This window comes from Oxyura jamaicensis, chromosome 23 (genome assembly GCF_011077185.1).
Source record: "Oxyura jamaicensis isolate SHBP4307 breed ruddy duck chromosome 23, BPBGC_Ojam_1.0, whole genome shotgun sequence".
Taxonomy (NCBI): Eukaryota; Metazoa; Chordata; class Aves; order Anseriformes; family Anatidae; genus Oxyura; species Oxyura jamaicensis.
In genome coordinates this window covers 47,617-68,643 of record NC_048915.1, presented here as the reverse complement: position 1 = coordinate 68,643, position 21,027 = coordinate 47,617, and the positions used below count along the sequence as shown (strand labels likewise).

The following is a 21,027-nucleotide window of genomic DNA, read 5'->3' as shown; positions in this document are numbered from 1 at the left end:
CTAGCGTTGTTTCATCCTGACACGAATCAAATGAAACATATTTCACACTTCCAACCCAAGTCATTCTATGATTCTACAAATTACCAGCTTTCTTCCCGAGTCCTTCCATGGGTCCTGTCTGGATTCTCCGTAACATTCCTCCACACCCCCAGAAGCACAGTGGAGAAGAGAAGAATATCACTATAATGCTACTGAACACTGGCTAATTGTCATTTTCAAGGAGGCCATGGTACATTTCCTTATTCCCACATTTCTGAAAAATGAGGCTTTATTAAGTGGCATTTTCAATTACAACAGACATGAACTGGAATCCAGCAGAAAGGCCTGTACTTTCATTAAACTTTTTTTTAAACACCAACAGTGACTGGCTAATACAGTTATGATGTAAGAAACCAAGTCACTCAGTATCTCTTCATTGTGAATAAAAGCTGAGAATGGGAAGGGAAGGTTCACAGAACACTGAGAATGAGAAAAGGATCAAAACCAATGTTAAACTGAAGAAACAGGTGCTTTGAAGTATTATTTTTTCTTCTCTGACAAGTCTATACTATGATAAGGAGATAAAAGCCAGCGTGTGGAGGGAAAGGTGTCTTGGTCTTCACCCAGTATGTTTTTCTAAATTAAGTACCACAGTTTTTTTGTTTAAAAAAGTAATTTATAATTTATTACCTGTTTCAGGATTCTCAGATTTGTTGCGCTGTTAATAACACACTCAGATGGAGTTATCCATTTTAAAAAAGAATTTAAAATGCAGCTCTGAACTTTGCCTCTGAGATGGAAGCACTGTCTTTGAACCAACAGCGATTCCAGTCACTCTTGCTTTGCATCTTTCAAGGCCTGAAGTCTTTCTAAAAGGGGTGGATGGGAATAATGCCACATTGAGAAGATCCAGTCAGAAACAGGGAATCCTAAATTATCTTTGTTTAGTTTGATCAAAGCAGAATATAGGTCTTTAGCCTTCCCAAGTTCCTTGGCAAATGCATCTGCTTGAAATTCAAATCGTCGGCTTAATACAGTCAAGCAGAAAGAGAGAATCTGTGAAGAAAGAAGTATATTAATAATTATCTAAAAATTCAGCCATCCACATTTTCTTTACAATAACAGTAAATAGTATAGTATCTATACTATAGTATCTTCCTTTCCTCATCCCACACACATTACTGTGGCTGAGGAATGATCTCATTAAGATTTATACAGGCCACATCTGAAACTGGGAGTCTTCTGACATGGAGCGCTAATTCTACTTATTAAATGGAGATGCCAGATAGAGGCCCTAAAATCTTCAATCTCTTCTCCAAAATAATAATAAAGTGAAAATAAAATCGTAGTTTAAATAGAATGATACCTCAGCACCCATGTCTCGAAGACAAATTGAAAAATTTACCTCATTGTAAGGTGAAAAAATGAACTGGAAAATAATCATCAGGCCTATCAGGGTAGGCTGAGTCTCATAGAAACCAAATGCAGCAAAGAGCTCTTTTCGACCAATTAACACAGCAAACAAGAAGAAGCACAGGAAGGAATTCATCTAGAGAAAGGAAACAAGACTCTTGATTAAGATGGGTTTTTCATTTGAGGCAAACATATGGCCTAAAATATCACAGATTTGCATAGAAACTCCCCAGACAAAAAAAGAAGAAAGAATAAACAAACAACAAATCCAAATAGATTACTTTAGAACTCATATATGAAGAAGAACAAACAGCTAACCTTTACCAGTTTTCTCTATGTGCATGCAATAAAGAAACATTTATTTCTCCAAGGTGGTTGGTCCAGATGGCCTCCAGAGGTTCCTTCCAACCTAAAACATTCTCTGATTTTGTAATTATTTTCTGTCAGTGCGCTAAAAATAAGTTTTAAGTAGCAAAAGGAAATTAAAAGGCAAGACAAGATATGCAATGGGGGAGTACAAGAGACAACCCATTTCCTTGGAATTAAGCATAGGTTCTAAAACATTTAAAAACAAACCATGTGTGTCCAAAACCCTTCTTCAAAGCATTACCTACTGTTTGCTGTGTCATATTTCTGTTCCTGGAAACAACCCATGCTTCTATCTAACCATACCTGCACATTGCTTGGCTGGCTTTTCAGAGGCAACGGGCACTACCATGCCTTATTATGTTTTCTAGAGAATTTTATTAGTACCTTTTCAATCAGTTCAAGTGGCTGTTTAATCTTTTTAGAGTAATGTGGAATGTGGTAGAATAATGCTTGTTTTTTAACAGACATAAGAGAAAGAAGAGGGACGGTTGTGACAGAAAACAGTCAACACAAAAAGTACACAATATTTGAAGAAGAATTTGTGAAAATTTCTGGAAGTGAAGATAAAGTTTACCTATTAGAGTGAAATAATGGGTATCTAAAAATGGATCCAAAGACAAAAGTTACATGAGTTAGCAGAATGACAAAAACATCATATCATTTGCTTTTTAATTAGTAGGGATCAATATCAGCATCGGAAGTTGGAATATAATTGTGTTAATCAAAGCAGAAAGGACATTACTGAAGTGCCTAGTGGCATGGGTAAGAAAAAGTACTATGGAATCAGAAAAAGATTTTCTTAAGTTAGAAGCTTGTGATGTTCCACAATGAAAAAATAAGGGAATAGACCTAGCAAAAAACAAAACAAAACAAAACCAAACAACAACAACAAAAAAGAATATCATTTCTGCACACACCATCATAAGCTAAGAAAAAAACAAAAAGCTGGGAATTGGAGGAAAAAAAGCATGCATGATAACTAGAACAAGACAAATCTACATGGTATATGGCAGACTTCACAGTAACTTCTTGGTACAGGTACTAAGAAAGCCAACTAGGAAAGGGGCCCTCTTGGACCTGTTGCTTGTAAACAGGGAGCATCTGGTGAGTAAAATGGCGACAGGTGGCTGCCTTGGCCATAATGACCAAGAAGTAGTCGAGTGTAAAATTTTTGGTGATAGAAGAAAAACTACCACCAAAACTTCAACATTGGACTTGGGGAGAGCAGACTTCAGACTGCTCAGGAAACTAGTTAAAGTCCTCTGGGAAACTGCTTTTAAAGACACTGGGGTTGAACAGTGTTTTTTTTTTTTTTTTTTTTTTTTTTTTAAGTACCACCTCCTAAGAGCACAGAACAGGCAAATACAAAATGCTGGAGGGGCAAGCAAGGAGGGCAAGAAGGCCAGACTGGCTGAGCAGTGATTTTCTTCAAGAGTTTATGTGGAAAAAGAAATTGTATGGTTGCTGGAAGCAAGGTCGGGTGACATGGGAAGACTAAAGGGATGGTGCTCACATTTGCAGGGAGAGAATTCATGTGGCCAAGGCTCAATTAGAGTTGCAGCTTGCCGACAGTGTGGGGAACAATAAAAAGGCTTTTTAAAGTATGTTAACAGGAAAAGGAGGACCAGAGCAAACATGTCCTTGATGAGGAAAGCCACCTAACTAACAGGGACACGTAGATAAAGCAGAGATATTTACTGCATTTTTGCCTCTGTTTTCAACATCAACGATGGGCTCTGGGACCCCAAGTTGGAAGACTGTGACCACTGGAACAATAAACTCCCAGCCAACCCCAAACTTGTGGGGGATTTGCTGCTCTGCCTGGATGGATATAGATCATGGGGACTGATGGGATTCATCAGAGAGCTGGTTATGTCATCGCAGGATCTCTCTATTATTTTTCAACAATCTTGGGAATCTGGAGAGGTCCCAATTAACTGGAGGCTGGCAACTGTGATCTCAATTTTCAAGAAGGGCAAGAAAGAAGAACCTGGCAATTACAGGCCTGTCAGTCTCACTACTATGCCTGGTAAAATTATGGAGATTATTCTGGGAGTTATTGAAAAACACCTAAAGGACAACGCAGTCATTGGTCAGAGTGAACATGGGTTCAGAAAGATAAGGTCATATTTAACACACGTAATTTTCTTCTACAACAAGGTCACCCATTTAGATGGCCAAAGGAAGCCAGCTGACACAATCTGTCTGCATTTCAGTAAAGCTTTCGCTACTGTCTCTCACAGTATCCTCCTGGACAAAATGACCAGAATACAGTTAGATAAAAGCACAATAAGGTGGGTGAACAATTGGCTGATGCGTCGGGCCCAAAGGATTCTTGTAAATGGGGTTACACACAGAATTGCACAATAACATTTACCAATAACCAATGCAAAAGGTAGGAGAAAACAATACAAATAAGTTAATAAATAAGAAATACTCTCTGGGTCAGATTTCATAATCCACAATCACAGTTCCTCATACCCCTCCAAGAAGAGAGGCAAATACCTATTCTCAGACTTATGGCTCATGCTCCTTACCAGCCAGATGGGGCAAGCTTGGGACAGAAGGGCTACTGCATGCTCACTGCACTTACAAATCTGGAAGCAAGCATTTGGAAACAATAATTACAGAATGCTCTATGAAAACCAAAGGTATCATAACTTACCTGACTGATGATAATGTTTTTGACAGTGTGACCTAGTTTCCAGTGACCCAATTCATGACCAAGGACAGCCAGAACTTCTTCATTTTTACATCCCTGCTTCTTATTCTGCGGGAATAAGGAAGTCGAACTGAACACAACTGATTCCATTTCTTACTTATTAATTTGTCTTCCTAGGTCAGGAAAAGTTTCCCAAGGGCAGGCTCGTCCCTTCTACCAGCAGATACACACATCCAATTTCTTATTGAGACTTCTTCAATAAGGTATTTACAAAAAATAAACTTGCAAGTTCAACAATCTTCTACCAAGAGATGGTGATCTCTTATTTCTACACATACAGACATTCCCACACAGACCTGAACAATACTAGAAAATTTGCCTCCAAACTCTCCCGTGCCATCCCTTGATCTCATTGTTTATTTTCTCAGGAAAAGGCATTACAACGAAAGATTACATTCAGAGTCACAAACTCTTAAAGTAGAATCAAAAGCAGAGCAAAGTCCTCCCTCTACTTCCTTCAGTACTTAGAACGTAGCCTTCCTCCCAAGGTATTACTGAATGACAACACTCCCATCATCTGCAACAAATGCTATGATATGCTTTAAAAATATCATCAGGAAAGATGGGCAGGTGAGCTCAGAATCACCTCCTCTCAAAAATCCATACATAGACCTACACCTAGGCTGAATAAGGCAATTCATTCTTCTCAGAATTACTCCTTCAGGTTCTTTGGAAATATCCTGCCAATTCTATCCATCCCCATAACTCTCCTGAAACCACAAAGGCTGTACAAAAGATGTGCAGCTGCACATCAATGCAAAGGACAATGAAAGGCTATCATCCTGTTCTTGACCAGGGTGGGGAAGGGTGCATGTGTAATCTGTATATGTACATGCGTGCACACCCTGCACCAAAATTCTTGCCTGCAATAAAAGGCACATAAATGATGTACTGATAGTCAAAAGCATTTCATCCAAAGGGAAGCTTAGGTGTGGCAGTCCCAAGAGAAGGAACATAATCTAAAAACCTGAATAGGTTCCTCATTTGATCAATCACAGGGAAGACGCTCCCATGGACTTCTGAGGTTTCTTTGATGTTTTCTGCACCCACTAACAACCCCAGAAAATCCATTTAACAGCAGCTCAATATCCTTGAGCTTCGGTGATGGAATCATTTGGCTTGGGTTTTATCATTTCATTCAGGACCTTTAAAATACACTCAGAAAACACAAGGGATAATCCCACCAATAAGTTAATGTAAATAACAGTGAAAAATAAATAGAATAGAATAGAACAGACAAACTCACTTTTGTTTTAGACTTTGTCTCTTCATTCTCACCCTCTTCTCCTTCTGCTGGCTCTTTGTTCAGTGCAGAATAATCTTCTAGGAGAGTGTCAAATAGCACTATCCGCTTATTCTTGAAGAATCCATAGAAGTAAGCATTGCTATGAGAAGAACGCTTAGAACCTGATAAGTAAAAATTTACATTAAAGACCTTGATCTGAATAATTCTGTGCACTGAAGCTTAACTATGCAAAGCCTTTAAAATTATTATATTTGAAATATGCAAATTTTTGCAGTTACTTCCATCTAGGTCACCTGAATGGTGGACTCATGGACTCTTTCTACTATTGATATACCTTAGCCCAATAAATTAATCTCTTTCCACAGAACAAACTGTTTCATTTGATTAAAAATAAATAAACCTGTCCAGATCAAAGTAACTGTTAGATTTACTTAATTTTTCCTGTTGACAGGAGCTGTTGCAACACAAGGACTGAACGAGGTCTCTGTGAGAGAAGAGGTGAAATCTGGATCTGTTTTTTCAAACAAAAGATAAGGCACTTCAAGTTGAAGGCGGACTCTCACTGTACATGCACAAGCCACACTAACTCCTCAGGGCACAAAATATCCATTATTCCATTGCAAGCCAACTCATGTTGAGCTGATAGTAATTTCAGCACCAAACCAAGACAGACCAACAGAGGAAGAGGCTGGTCAGAGAACAAAGCCTCAGCATCCAGTCCCTTCTCAGCAAGAAAAGCTGATGACCAGCCACCAGGTAGTGTTGTCCCCTCTGTCTATTGTAAGAAGCTTCAACCTCTACCAAAGCATTTGTAGGGAATGAACCTTGCCATCTGCCTGTTATGGAACAAACCGTGAAATTTAAGGGTTTTGTTGCGTGTTACTAAGAAGTTAGTTCTGGAGTGGGAAGAGCCAAGGCAGAGTGCAGCAGACCACTGGCAAAAAGATATTCACATATCAGTCCCCCGTGTCAGCAGGGTTGTTGGTTCAACAGCCTGAAGGATGCCAGGAAAAGAAAATATGGGTTTGGCAGCCTCTCTCCACTGCAAATCATTGCCACTAAATGCAGGTATGCTGAAGAAGCTAATGCAGTGATACACCACACAGGTGCCAGACTACTAAGAATTAGCTCACAGGGCTTCCACCATGAAGTTTAAAAGCTAAGACAGCCAGCAGTGCTTATGGGAGAAATGTATCCATTTGCAAGCCACTGTACTGAATCTCAAGCTTAACTGAACCTCAAGTCTGAAAAGCTTCAAATTTGCTAGGAAAGACAGGAATTTCTTGGGACCCAAGTATATCAATAGTAGATTTTTCTGGCTGCACTGAAGTAGATTAGTGGCTGTATTTAGCCATCCCAGAGTTTTAAAAGCCACAACCTCCAGGCTAGAAAAACACTTCATTACCTTCTCTCTCTTAAAGCAAAATTCTACCACTGCAGTAAAATTCTACTATTTCAGCTCGTTATTCCATCTCATGTTGCTTTCACCAAGGCATTAGAAACATGTCCTATCCTCACAGGTGACACAAAACAGAAACTAAATTTGGGAAAGTCCCTGAAATCACATACAAAAGGGAGCAAAATGAGTAGCAGGGGAAACATTAAACAGTAAAATTATCCATGAAGATAGAATTGGAGAGGAAATGACATAGTAGCTGGCATGCTCCACGTTATATTCCACAAGCTAAGAAAAGAGGATGCATAATTTACTACTCCAAAGTGAAAAAGTGTCAATCTCAAGTAAAAGGGCTGGGTTCATTCAGTCACACCATAATCAGCTGTCCATGTGAACACTCTAAAAAGGAATAGGTGTTTTTAACATTCATAGCTTTTTCAAGTACTTCACTAAGGACATTATAAGGCAATTAATGCTGAACAAATACTAGAATTGGAAACTTGATAGATGCTTCCATTTCTGACTGTGCTATGTCACAGCACATGTCATGGAAATGGCTGTTAAGTACATCCTCAATTAAGGCTGTATATTCAAGCTTCATTTTTCTCACCCAAAGTAAAAAAAAAAAAAAAAAAAAAAAAGAATAAAGGAATAGAGCACAGACTTTGGCAAGTAACACAATAGCTGGGGAACAGAAACAACTCCCCTTCTACAACATCCACAATCAGAGCTCAGAGCTAAAAATCCACAAATGTAAAGTTACAAAGTCTCTTTATTCAAAAATCTCACCTTCAACAACATACACCTTAGTCAATGGGAAGTCAATGCTCTTTGCCATTGTTTCAATTTGTTGCTTGAGTTCTCCCTCGGGAAGTGGAATGAATTTATCAAATAAAGGTGCGATGTAGTCTGCATAGATTGTAACAAGCACCTGCAAACACATACAGATATTAAAAAAAAAAGAACATACAAATGTGTTTAGTACTAACTATGGGGCAAAGGTAAAAGGGGACAGGGAGAGCACAGTTCAGGAAAAAAAAAAAAGCCTTCATAAACTGAATCCTGTATGAACTGTGATCTATAGCGTAGCAAGCCTTTCCGTGGGTCATCCCATCTATAAAGAAAATTACTTAGACTGTTGACAATCAGCAATTCAACAGCAAGATGGAGGTGGGGGCAGGTTAGTCTGCAAACAATCCTCAGCAAAATTACTAAAAACAGTGCTTTTGCTCTGACAGGTCCTCAAACCACAGAAGAAAAAGCCACTATGACAGCTGGCAGCAGTGATCTTATCAATGACAGGCTGTCACTTTCACCTACTTCACCAACACTGGAAAGCTCTGAACTGTTTCCTAATGAGCAGCAGAGCCCACCAAACCAAGAGGTAGTCCTGCTTCTTCAGATTCCTGTTAACTTGCAAAGCCATGGTCTAAAACAGGCGAGAGATTTCTTGTCCTGTTTTCTTCCCCTTCTTCCAGTTGTGCACAGGGCTAAGGAACAGACTGATACCTGTGTTCCACAGTGATTAACAGCCATATCCCAAAACCTCACTACGATGCACTTGCATCTCTTCAAAATTGTACCAGAATCAGCCCAAATGAGAAAGCCAGGAGCGGAATAGCACTCTGATGGAAAGGAAAGCTGAATTTCCTTCCTTCACACTCTGGACCTACACAAAGCTATTTATTTATTTAAAAGGACTGAACTGGGAATAAGTTTAAATTTTGGTTAGTAAAAAGGAACAAGGCATGAGAAGCAAACAGAAATTAAGTTTTATTCTTCACAATGGAAAGACATATGTTGACTTTTGAAAAGAATCCCCACTATTGAAATGTAAAAATATATCTGAAATTAAGGAAACTGACTTATTCAATCAAATAAGGGTGTTCATATAAGACAACACTTAAAAAACAAAAGCTATTTTTGTTACTGTAACCGTTAAAATAAGAGTTTAACATTCTGCAAATATTTTGCAGCGATTGTTGGAAGGTATTTCATATAGCAGAAATCAACTATTTCTGTCCAGACAAGTGCATCAGGCCATTTAAAATGTGTTCGTACTAATTGTAAATTTTCACCTCTGATCTTTGTGTAATCCCTTGGTATCAGTAGGGATTATACAATGGAAGAAGGATGCAAATCTGACCATAATTACAATGCTATGAAACATGATTACAACTGGAATTTTTCTCCCTAAAGTGAACTCTAAAGAGTAACTCTTAACAGCTGCTACGCTTATTATGTCAAAGACTGTTCAAAATACCACTAAGGTGTCAAACCATGATCAACACCCTGTAAAGCTACAGTGACACTGAAATACACCTGAAAAGCACCAATTGTCTGGGCATGCACTTAGTCCCAGAAAGAAAAAGAAAAAAAAAAAAAAAAAAAAAAAGAAAGGAGTGAGCCATTCCCTCTTGCCACTTTATTTTTCAGTACAGATATCTGTAGCTCTGACAAAACACATTTTATTTTCTAGCTTTTGCTGTGTAAAAGATAGAGCGCTTCTGTTTTCAGTTTCTAAAGTATCTATACAATTCCCAGGGATTACCTTCTTCCAGTCCTTTCAAAATTTCAGCCTAATCCATCTATGAAAAAGCAAGTCTTTAATGCTTTTAAACCTAAAGACTTAAAGCATTCACTAGATATCATACAAGGAAATAGCATTTCCCCATTCACAAATAATAAACTAGAATAACCTGCAAGTATAGACTGTTTCACTCATTTTGACAGAGCAGTAGCTGAAATGCTGATTATGTTTTAAGAGCATACTGCTAATCAAAGCCTGCAAGAAAGAAAACCAACAATTATTTATGAAGTACAGATAAGTCTAAACTATTTTTTCTGTAAGAAATTTCAATACAAGCGAACTGACATTTGTAAGAGGTAATAGTATTACTTTTCAGAATACATTCAGAGACCAAAAAAGGGAAGATGCGAGCATAAGGACATGAGCAGAAGTAGTACATCAAAGCAGGAGCCAGTGCATCAAAACAGCAAGAAACAGTATAGCTAACTGTAAGCAGCTCTGCTCCACTATTGCCTAAAATGGCTCCTGCTGTCACGTCACTGTTAACTGTACTACACTGGAATTGCTGGCTATACAGAAATCCACTAATCCACGCCCACACAGGTTTTACTTGAGTTGCATGTTAAGCATCGGTGAAGCAATAAATCAAAGTAAGCAACAAATAAAATTCAGTTAAAGATATCTGTATCCCATGAAGATATGATTATGAAGATGTTGCAGTTAAGATTTAAATTAACAGAGTAACCAATTCCTTCCATGTTGCCATGTCTGAGAAAGTCAACACAGCTATCAGATATGTTAAGTGAGAAATCACATTTTCCTGCATTAATTGCAGTAACCTCCTGTGTAGCATTACAATCACATTTTTATGCAAATGTGGCTGGTCAACGCATGTGCTTTAAAACATAAGCTGACAAATTGAAAGAAGTCCAAGAAAGCTATAGATGCTGTATCTAGAAGCAGTGGTGAGAAGAAGAAAAAACAAAACAAAACAAAAACACTTAACTGCCTAATATAAATCACAAAAAAAAAGGACCTTAAGAAAAATAACAATCATGATTTCCTAGCCAGGTTTTCCTAGAAGACTTCTTGAAGATACAACCCAGATCAACCAGAAATTCTGAACTTGACACAAGAATCTAGGATTGAAACAATTTTATTTTTAGGCTAATGTGACACACTTTATTACATGAATGTAATCTATAATTCTTACAGTTCTTAAGGTGTTACGGTGTTCTTTTAATTTAAAAATAAATATATATAACAGTGGTTCTCTAATTTCTTCCTTGGGTGAGCAATGGGTAGTATATCGAGACCAAAATGACAGTAGAGCATTAAGTATATAAAAAATAATAAAAAAAAAATATCACATCCTTACGATATATACAAAAATATCCTTCTAATACAAGACCTAAAAATGTCAGTTACCAATTCAGTATATAAAATAAGCTACACGAGCTGAACCAGAAAGGGAAAAATCAATACTTGTCTCAATACAAAGCAATGCAACTGAGAATTGGTGTTTGGTTAATTAGAAGAGAGACACAATGGAAATACATGAAACTTTACAAATGTGACCAAAGCACATTTTTTGCCTAGTCTTGTCAAACCAATTTTAGTTGTCTTGGTTTCCTTTCTATAGTTAAGAAAAAGGAAAATCTATCACCATGCAGCATTTTAATTCCAGCATTCCATAGTTTTTTCAATGTTTATTTTTCGACTGATGAAAACACTCCAGTATTAAATAGATAAAATATAAGATACCAAATTAATGTGGTTAGTTAATACGAGTTATTATTTCTGAATGGGTGCACTCAGAATACCACGAAGTGTTAAACGTTACAGACACTAAAACTCCCAGGGTTTAGACCCGTGAGTGTCTAGACTTAGCTCAGCATACTGAGCCATGCAAGTATATAGCATTTGGAAGCAACGCACACATACTCTTTTACTCACCAAGGAAACAACTAATGTGAAGAGCCAGGCATAGATGAAGAAGTAGTCACCCCCTATTTTAATAATATAAAGCAGAAGGGACGTCACTGGCAACAGAATACACTGAGTCACGACAAATTTCTTGATGGCATCCTTAAAAAAAAATCCCAGTGTCTGTAAAGAAAGGATATCAGCGATATTTACAGTGCAAATATTAATGGGTGGTATTAGTTAATGAACTGATTCCTTCACTGGAAGCACAAACAAAGTAAGACAAATCACAAAATATCGAAGTAGCAATAACAATGCATGCTAAGGAAAGTCGTGTCAGTAAGAAAAGGCTGAAAAACCTTTTCAGCTCCTGTCCTGATAGCTGTGGGTCTGTACATCCACCCAGACTCGAGGCCCACGTGGATGCACGCTTCATTAGTAAGATCTAGACCAAACCTTTACTTTACTGCATATATATCCTTTACTAAAGGAAGAAAGAAAAATGTAAGCTTATCTGTCCCTTAATTCCTTTACCAACAAACATTCCAGGTGTCATGGGATTTTATAGAAGTAGGAAACTGAAAGAAACCAAACTATTGTAAAATATTTTGTCTTTGAACAGGTGCCTCAAATAATCTCAACCTTCAGCAGCTACCAAGCTGATTGTCTTAACTGAAAAGTGGACAGAAGTCCTACTGAAGACTTTTAGGTTTAAACTGGTCATTTTAATTCAACTCAGCTTCCACTGGTATGTAGTTACTATTCTTGTAGCTGTCTCAGCTTCTAAAATTAGCATAACTTTATTAGGATGGATATTTCATGAATGTTTAATGGATGTTTCAAAGACCCGTACTTGAATCAAACTGATCTAGTGATTTTGCAACATCATTAGACACCCAACTAGCTCTTTCAGGAATGGTTACCTCAGTACTTACAGCTATCTGCAAGGCACAGAAGTGAGGGTTTTATTATGTAAAGATCCTTTCTGACAAGGTTGTGTTAAAAAGTCCATACTGTGTTAAACATATGGAACTCTTGTCTAGAAAGAAAAAAACATACTGGTGAAACAGGTTTAAATAAAAAATAATGATTGGGGAAAGAGTTTGTATAGATGCCTCTGACTTCCGTGACTGTAATAAACACAAATCAGACAGAGAATAATATAAATTTGTGGGTTTATGTACACATGTTCACTGTGGTCACACAGTGAGCGCTTTGATGATATACTCTTGCTAAGCAGTTATCAGTATCAGCAAAAATACAATTGTATAGAAATGTGTCCACACAAATGGAGCATTCCAGATAATACTGTTTTTTTTGCCTGTAAACATGAACCTGTTCAGCAAAATCATTCTGTAATTAGAAAAGAAAGTGTGCCTTGGTAACAATACGCAGTGCTTCTTTCCTGAACAGCACCACAGGAAAATTGTAAGGAAAAGCATGACAGAAGATCTGTGGAAGCTTTGTTCTGGACAAAAGAAAATTATTTCTGTTTGACTGAGACTCTTGAACTGGCACAAGCCAGGAGAGAGAAAAAACAATGTACATACATCCATGCATTCCTATTTATTTATTTCCTCAGCTCAGCTGGAAAGAGGCCTGCTGTAGAGCTTTTACATTTTTTGAGCTTAGTAAATGGCTGAAGAAACAGTCACTTAAACAGTCACCTGGAAGAACTCTTAACAGAATTGTGCTGCTAGCATTGGTTCCACTGGACTTTATGAAACATCAGATATTACTGGATGAAGATACTAGGACCACCGTCTAAAAATACAATTAAGCTCAAGTTTTTATTTTAATTCTTTTTAATACCAGTACCATGATCTAGGAGGAACAGAGCTATAAATTTGCATGGTGTCTTCTGTCTTTGCCCCACTTCTCAGCTTTCTAAACAGATGTGACCCATAGGAAACTGATACTGAAACAGGTTAAACTAAGTTGGTGAGAAAGTCAAGAAAGCCAGTGCTGAAATTACGAGATAAAGTAACTAACAGAAGTGCAAATGAAGAGCTGAATTTTCTGACTTAACAAAGGCTAAATCAAGAAATCAGTGAGTGAAATGAAGAGGAAAATAATGTTTTTTGTTTCATCTGTTCAGTGTTCATGAGTCAGAAGTACCCCTACTGAGCAGCAACCCAGGCTTCTCAGGAAGAGCATATGAAGAACAAAGAACGATCCATCCAAGAATGAACAGCTGAGGTATGAAATGTTCTTAGTTCCACTGCTATAACAGACACTTCTTTTTGCTAGAAAGCTGCTGAGAGGCATGGCCTCACTCAAAGACATTATGGATGTGGCACAGGACATCTGCAACAGTCATGAACTGTCATTGCTCTTATTTTTATGTAGAGCATGTAAAAATGTTCCTAAAAATAACAATCTTTGGCACAGATGTGGACACGCCAATCCATCTAACCTACCAAACCTATCAAAGGCATTAGGTCAGCATACATGTTGTCTACAATACCTGTTGATTGAAGCCATGTTTTTCTTCTATGACAAATGTGTTATATAAACTCCATGGGACACCAGTCAATGCACTGAAGAGCGTTGCAAGCAACAGGAATACCAGTGACTGAATAATCTAAAAACAAAGAGAGACCTAATATTTATCGACCTGTACTGACACTAACATTCGTGCTGTCAGAATGGATTTTACACCAGTGGTTTAACTGAAACTGGTTAGAAGTTAAAGCTAGATAAATTCATAGAAATAACATTTACAATTATCAGATTGCTGATTACAGGAATACCCTCCATTAAACCAAAGCACACTGTTTTCACAAAGGATTTGTTTGATGCTTGAAAACTTTGAAATTGTATTAAGCAGCAGATAAAGCTGAATTGTAAAAACAGTTCTTTCTGTCCTTAGCATATAGTACATGTAGAGAGTGTATGTTCACCTATGTCCATTTTATCACTACAGTGTGGTAAGTATTGTTCAGTATTTCTTGACTTCAGGACACATCTAGAATAGTCTCTCATCTTGTATGTCTTACAAATCAGCTGGACATTACTCATTAAGCTGGTCATTACTCATTACTCATCAGCTGGTCACTACTCATTAAGCCTGGTTAGAAAAGACCTCCTTGTCCTCCTCCAATATATCGACTTTTGAACAAAACAGAGGCTGACTGTCTGAAAAGCAATAGCTTTTAAATCTAACAAGCTATATATCGCACCTTCTGCCAAAGTTTTGGGGAAGAGTAAAAAAGAACCCCTAATGACTAAACAATTATATCTTTCTTCTAGGGACCACACATTTTCTCCAGCATTTAAAGACTGCTTACCTCGTATTCTGGTCCAAACCCAGTACGACCAGAAATCTGACCAGAGAGATCCCAGAGAAAAGGAATTCCACCACAGATCAGAATCATCTTGAAGAAAAAAAAAAGACACAAACAAAAAAAAACACCACAGAGGCAATATGAAGTAGGATCTCATCCCATCCTTCTAAAATTTCAGCAAGATAAACAACTTTAAGGATGAATCAGACCTGTTTTATAATTAGGCTTTTGACATTCACCCCCCCAAATACACACACATAACACTGCATAAACAAAGCCTGGAATAGATTGCAATGGTTCATTTTTACTCTACTGAAGTAAAGATCTGGGTTGTTTTTTTGTTTTGCCTGGGAAATATTAACATACATGCAAGCCTATTAACTATAGATTTTGCTGCTATATAAAGCGAAATCTATATGCTGTATATCTTCAGACCAAATATATTTTTCAGAAGATCTTAAAATTCATTTGCCTTACAGTTGTATAACACACAAAAATGCCCTCTTTACGAAGGGCATGCCAAGATTCAACAACGTCACTGTTCTGGAACAACCTTGCATGAATTCCTTACTGTGCTGGTTTGGCTGCTAGAGAGTTAACTGTTGTCACAGTAGCTTATACGATGCTATGTTTTGGGATTTATAGTGAAAATAACACATAACACAGATGTTTTAGTTATTGCTGAGCTGTGCTTAAATAGAGCCAAGCATTTGTCTGCTTCTCATGATGCTCTATCAGCGAGGAGGCTGGATGTAGACAGGGGACTGGGAAGCAACAGAGGCAGGACAGCTGACCGAAACTGGCCACATGGATATTCTGTGCCATATGACATCATACTGAACAATAAAAAGGGGGATTTGGCTGTGGGGGCTAACATTACTTGGGGACTTGGTTTTGTTTTCCTTTGTCTGTGGTGTTTTTTTCTTCATTTCTTTCTTATTAAAATGTCCTTATCTCAACCCATGAATTTTCTGATGTTTGCCCTTTTGATTTCCTTCCTCCCTGCCAGATGGGAGGTGGAGGGGGGTGAGGAGTGAGCAAGCCTGTGTGGTGCCTAGCTGCCTACCAGGGTTAAAACACACCTACTAACAGAAAGGCATTCAGATTAAAGACAGCAATTAGCGGCTTGGTCCATTACCAGCTCTCCTGGGACAGCTCACTCTGATCCCAAACTCAAGAAGCTCTGGGATTCAGAATCCCAAGACTACAACCCACCAAACCCCAGCAGGAACATTAACCTTTTATTCAGAAGATGAAATAAAATGAAGATACTAGTAGAATATGGGGATTGCATCTCAACTTACTGAGACCTACTTTATTCAGGACAGTGCTCGACTGATTAGCTGGGAGCTTTACTTCCCATCTTCTGTTTTTTGTTCCTTAACTTTTGTTCATTGGTCTTACTGCAACATAAAAAGCAGAGAACTGCAATAGATATGAAAACAGCAGTAGCCTGAGACACTACAGCTTCTTAGATGTTTATCACCGTCATAGCTGAAATACTGGAACAGCATATAAGCTAGGATGCTTGATTTAGCAACTGGTTTTGACTGGTTGATTAGGAAGCACCAGCATGTTCTGGAAGACATCTGGATGCAGTATTTTCTTTGACAGCCCATTAGCTGCCAAAAACGTTGTAGAGTTCTTCCCACAGTAACAGACAGAAAGAAAAGGTCACAGGAAAAAGCAAAGCTTGTACTTTCCCTACAGAGACACAATGGCAGACCTGCACAAAGATAAGCAAAGACTGCAGATACAGATGTTTGTTCACCAGAGCATTAAATTCAGTGGCAAAAGAGGTTCATTCCAATCATTTTTTTCCTTCAAAACAAGGAGTAAAGCTGTCTTGGATAAAGCTCTTAAAAATCAAGATAAAGCTTCAGAACCTTTTGACATGCTGCACCCACTTGGTGGTATCATCTCACCCTGTCCACTGATTCGCTGCTAGAGGATAGCTTGTTTTTTCACATGAAATACCGACTCTAAAGTCAGTCAAAAACATGGAAGCTTTTCAAAATCTCACAAAAATTGTCTTTTGAGTTATATTCAGCATAAAGACCAGCGAGAATATAAAAGCTGCACTAACAAACATGTTTGTATACTAACATATGAGTTTAGAAAGACGGGTCCTGCTTGACTGACCTTGTCTCCTGTGATGAGATGACCCACTTAGCAGATGAGGGAAAGGCTGTGGATGTTGCTAAGGTGGACTAGCAAAGCCTTTGATACTGTTGAAACTGGCTGCTCATGGCTTCGACAGAAGTGCTGTTTGCTGGGTAAGAAAACGGCTGAACGGCTTGGCCCACAGGGTCATTGTGAACAGTACTCAATCCACTCGACGGCTGCTCACAAGTGGTGGTGTTCCACAGGGCTCAACTCTGGTGCCAGTTTTGTTTAATTTTTTTTTTTATATATATATATATACACCCTCAATGAGGGGATCAAGTGCACCCTAAGTAAGTTTGCAGATTACACCAACCTGGGTGGGAATGTTGTTCTGCTCAAGGGTAGGAAGGTTCTGCAGAGGGATCTGGATAGGCTGGACCAACAGGCTGTGTCCAACTGTATGTCCTTCAAGAAGGCTAAATGTCAGGTGCTGCACTTGGATCATAAGAACCCCATGCAGCAGTACAGGCTTGGGGTAACATGGCTGGAAAGTTGCCCAGCGGAAAAAGACCTGAGGCTGTTGATCAACAGCCAGCTGAACATGAGCCTGCAGTGTGCCCAGGTGGCCAAGAAGGCCAATGGCATCCTGGCCTGCATCAGAAACAGTGTAACCAGCAGGACTACAGAAGTGACTGTCCCCTTGTACTCAGGCTGCACCTCCAGTATTGTGTTTAGTTTGGGGCCCATCACTACACGAAGGACGCTAAGTTGCTCAAGTGTTTGCAGAGAAGAGCAACAAAGCTGGTGAAGGGACTCGAAAACAAGACGTATGAGGAGCAGCCAAGGGAACTGCGGTTATTTAGTCTGGAGAAAAGGATGCTCAGGGAAGACCTCATCACTCTCTACGACCACCTGAAAGGAAGCTGCAGTGAGGTGTATCTCAGTCTCTTTTCTCAGGTGACAAGTGATAGGACACAAGCCCTCAACCTGCTGGCCATGCTTTTGATGCAGCCCAGAATTTGATTGGCTTTCTGCACTGCTGGCTCATGTCTCATTTTTGTCCACCAGTGCTCCCAGTCCTCCTACTCTTCTTACATGATTTATAAGGTTTTACAGTGCTATTTGCATTATCTTTTATAAATGGACCTTTTCATCCTTAAGTTAATCACTGTGGTAGATAATACACAGTAATTATAGTAATTATATTCTTGCCAATGCCAGGAAATTCAAGATTCATTTCTGACCCAGTCATGCTACTAATGACCAATACATTTCAGCAGTTAAGTCAGAAAAAGTTTCTTTTACAACTCTTTGCATATCATATATATAAACACTTGGTTTTAACTCTCAACTCTATTTTTTCATATTTTTGAGCATTACTTGACAAGTGTAACATCTGCATAGTCAAGAAGAATCTACTGGTACTCTTCTCACAGTTTTTTTCTATGTACTACTTAAAATTTATTTTAAAATGAAAGTAGCTGCCTCCCTTCAAACACAGAAAAAAGTCTGTATTTGTAACAGCTGAAAATAATTCTAATATTCCTTAATTATTTGGAAAGCATAATAGGCCAGCCGTGCCACTAATACATAGCAATGTATGCTGTATTTGTGTAGTACTCAGCACGGCATAGAGAAATTACGTGCCGTCTAAATAATTTCTTCTTTTTATAAAACAAATACAGCCACAAACAAGAAACAGAAAATCTTAAGTCTTCCAAATTTCAGTTTAACGCGAAATGCCGCTGTGCCAACAGTGCTGCTGCATAGCATCACTAAAAATCAAAGTATTTCACAGTTTAACTGCATGAAAAGTATCATATGAATGCTAGAGTAGCTCAGGTACTTACAGTGCCCTCAACCTCTGAATACAGGCCTGACCAAAAGCTGAAAGTACTTTTGTCCAGCTGATACAGACGAGATTTTTCAAATGTTTCTGAATCCATGATTTGTCCTAGTTCCCGTGGTACATGTGTTGTTGTTCTATACACCCGTCTCTGAAAAATTGAAAAAGAAACTTAAAACCTACATCCAGTTTTTTAAAGGAGAGAATAAAAAGTTACACATAGCAAGTACCCATGAGCCACCACAGACAGGGAAAAAAACCACCACAACAACAAAATGCTATCAACCACCCCAAAAGACAACATATATCCCCAAATTCTCTTTACCTACAAATTCTAAATACAAAAAATCCTCCTCTAAATCCAAAACAAAAGCATAATTCTGATTTGCTTTCTTACTAATGCTTACTAATGCTTTCTTACTATGCTTACAAAAGCATAAAGCTGAGTTGCTTTCTAATTAATTTCTCTAAAACATAAAAAGTTACTATATAAAGATCATACAAAGTAGCTTTTCCACAGGATAAGACTTACTGTCTTATCACTAAACAGAGTTTCAAACTAAATACCAGATCCTCCATGAAAACAGAAACCACACCTATAATTTGGCTGCATAAATGAGGAGCTATAGTAGAAAAAGCCACTTGCAAATTTCAGAAGTCTAGAAGTCATTATTCACTGTCTTATCTTGTTTGAATATCTTTATTCCTTCCCCGAGGAAAAGCTCCTACCCTCTGTCACTTCAAAACGCACTCCTTTGACTAGTGTATTGGACTGCAGCATCACTGACAGCTCAGCTGAATCTAATGGCTTATAAGAGCAGGCAGCATTGCTTCCTCCCCTCCCAGCAACATTCTCCCTGGCTGATGGGTCTGGCCAAGATGGTGTCAACTTTTTCCACAGCAGAAGAAATACACACTCTTATAGTGCTATACTTTGTATTTGCATTGATAACATACCAGTATTTTGGCTGTTTCTGAACTGTGCTTGCACAGCATCACTACCCACCCACCATCCATCTCTACCCACCATCCCGCAGCACAGATGCTGGGGTGGGCAAGAAACCGGAAGAGAACTCAGACAGGACAAATGGATATTCCATACCATATAACATCATGCTCAGCAATACAAACTGATGTAGAGGAAGAAGAAGTTGGGGAGGGCTTGAAATCCAAGGTAGCTGTTGCTTGAAGACTGGCTGAACATCAGCCTGCCTGTGGGAGCGGTGAGCAATGGCATTTGCAGCGCTTGTTGCTCTTTTTTTTTTTTTTCCTTATTTTCTTCACTTATTAAATTGTCTACTCTGACCTCAGTTTTCTAGTTTTGCTTTTCCTGTTCTTGACCCTGGCCTGGGAGGAGGCATGAGCAGCTGATCGGGTGTTTGGCTGCTGGCCAGCACCACTCCAACGCACCTGCACTTGTTAAGTCTTTCTATGAATTCACGTAACACAGCGATATGATAGTGAGCGTCCCCATCACGCTTCTCGAACAAGCGGGACACAGTGTCCTCGATCATTCGAGCAAGCGCAGTTCATTTGCAGAGGACCGGCCGGACTCCAGAGCAGGGGCCTCTCACCGGTGCCTGCACGCGGGGAACGAGCTCCGCCCGGCAGGCCGCGGGCAGCGGCGCCGCGCCCTTGCCCCGCTACCTCGGCCGCGATAGGGCCGAGCCCCCCCCAGGCGGGCGCCAGCCCCAGACCCCGGCAGAGGTGCTCCGCTCGCCCTCCCGTCCGCTGCCCCCCCCGGCTGAGGCCGAGCGCGGCCGGGCTGCGGCCGAGCCTCTACCCGGACGAAGCCTGCCCCCGCCGACCTGCCGGTGCGCCAGGAAGGCCTCCCAGAGGTAGACGGCCCAGGAGAAGAGCAGCACGGAACAGAAGATGCGCTTTTCGGCGGGCAGCTCTGCCCACAGCTCCCCGCGGAGCGCCATGGCGCCGCACCGACCTCGCGCCTCCTCCTTCCGCCACCGCCGTCCGCGCTGCGGCGCCACCTGGCGCCCGGCGGAGCTGCGGGCCGGGCCGGGCCGACGCGCGAAGCAACGTGGAGGGGAGGGCGGGAGGAGCCGCGAGGTGTGCGCTGGGATCGTCCCTTCAGAGAGCAACGGTGGGCGTTAAGGGGCCACCGGGGTTGCGGCGGGAGGAGCTGGCGTGCACCCGGTACAGCCGGTGCCTGCCTTGGCCAGAATGCGCTTGGGAGCGCGACACAGGGTGCG

General features: G+C 39.8%; 1 protein-coding gene across 2 annotated transcripts; it reads right to left on the bottom strand.

Annotated features, from left to right (window-relative positions):
* Positions 1–230: 230 nt before the first annotated feature.
* ZMPSTE24 (zinc metallopeptidase STE24) lies at positions 231–20,808 on the bottom strand. 2 transcript variants are annotated; one of them, XM_035345446.1, is made up of 10 exons: positions 20,629–20,807; positions 18,825–18,971; positions 14,872–14,958; positions 14,049–14,165; positions 11,612–11,764; positions 7,915–8,056; positions 5,730–5,890; positions 4,427–4,531; positions 1,385–1,528; positions 231–1,035 (listed from the first exon to the last, which is right to left on the bottom strand). In XM_035345446.1, exons 1-10 carry the CDS (start codon positions 20,743–20,745, stop codon positions 811–813), a joined length of 1,398 nt encoding a protein of 465 aa, XP_035201337.1. In that variant the 5' UTR covers positions 20,746–20,807; the 3' UTR covers positions 231–810. The 2 variants fall into 2 exon arrangements, with proteins under 2 accessions (XP_035201337.1, XP_035201338.1); XM_035345447.1 differs by lacking the exon at positions 14,049–14,165 and having other exon boundaries at positions 20,629–20,808.
* Between the last annotated feature and the right edge of the window lie 219 nt (positions 20,809–21,027).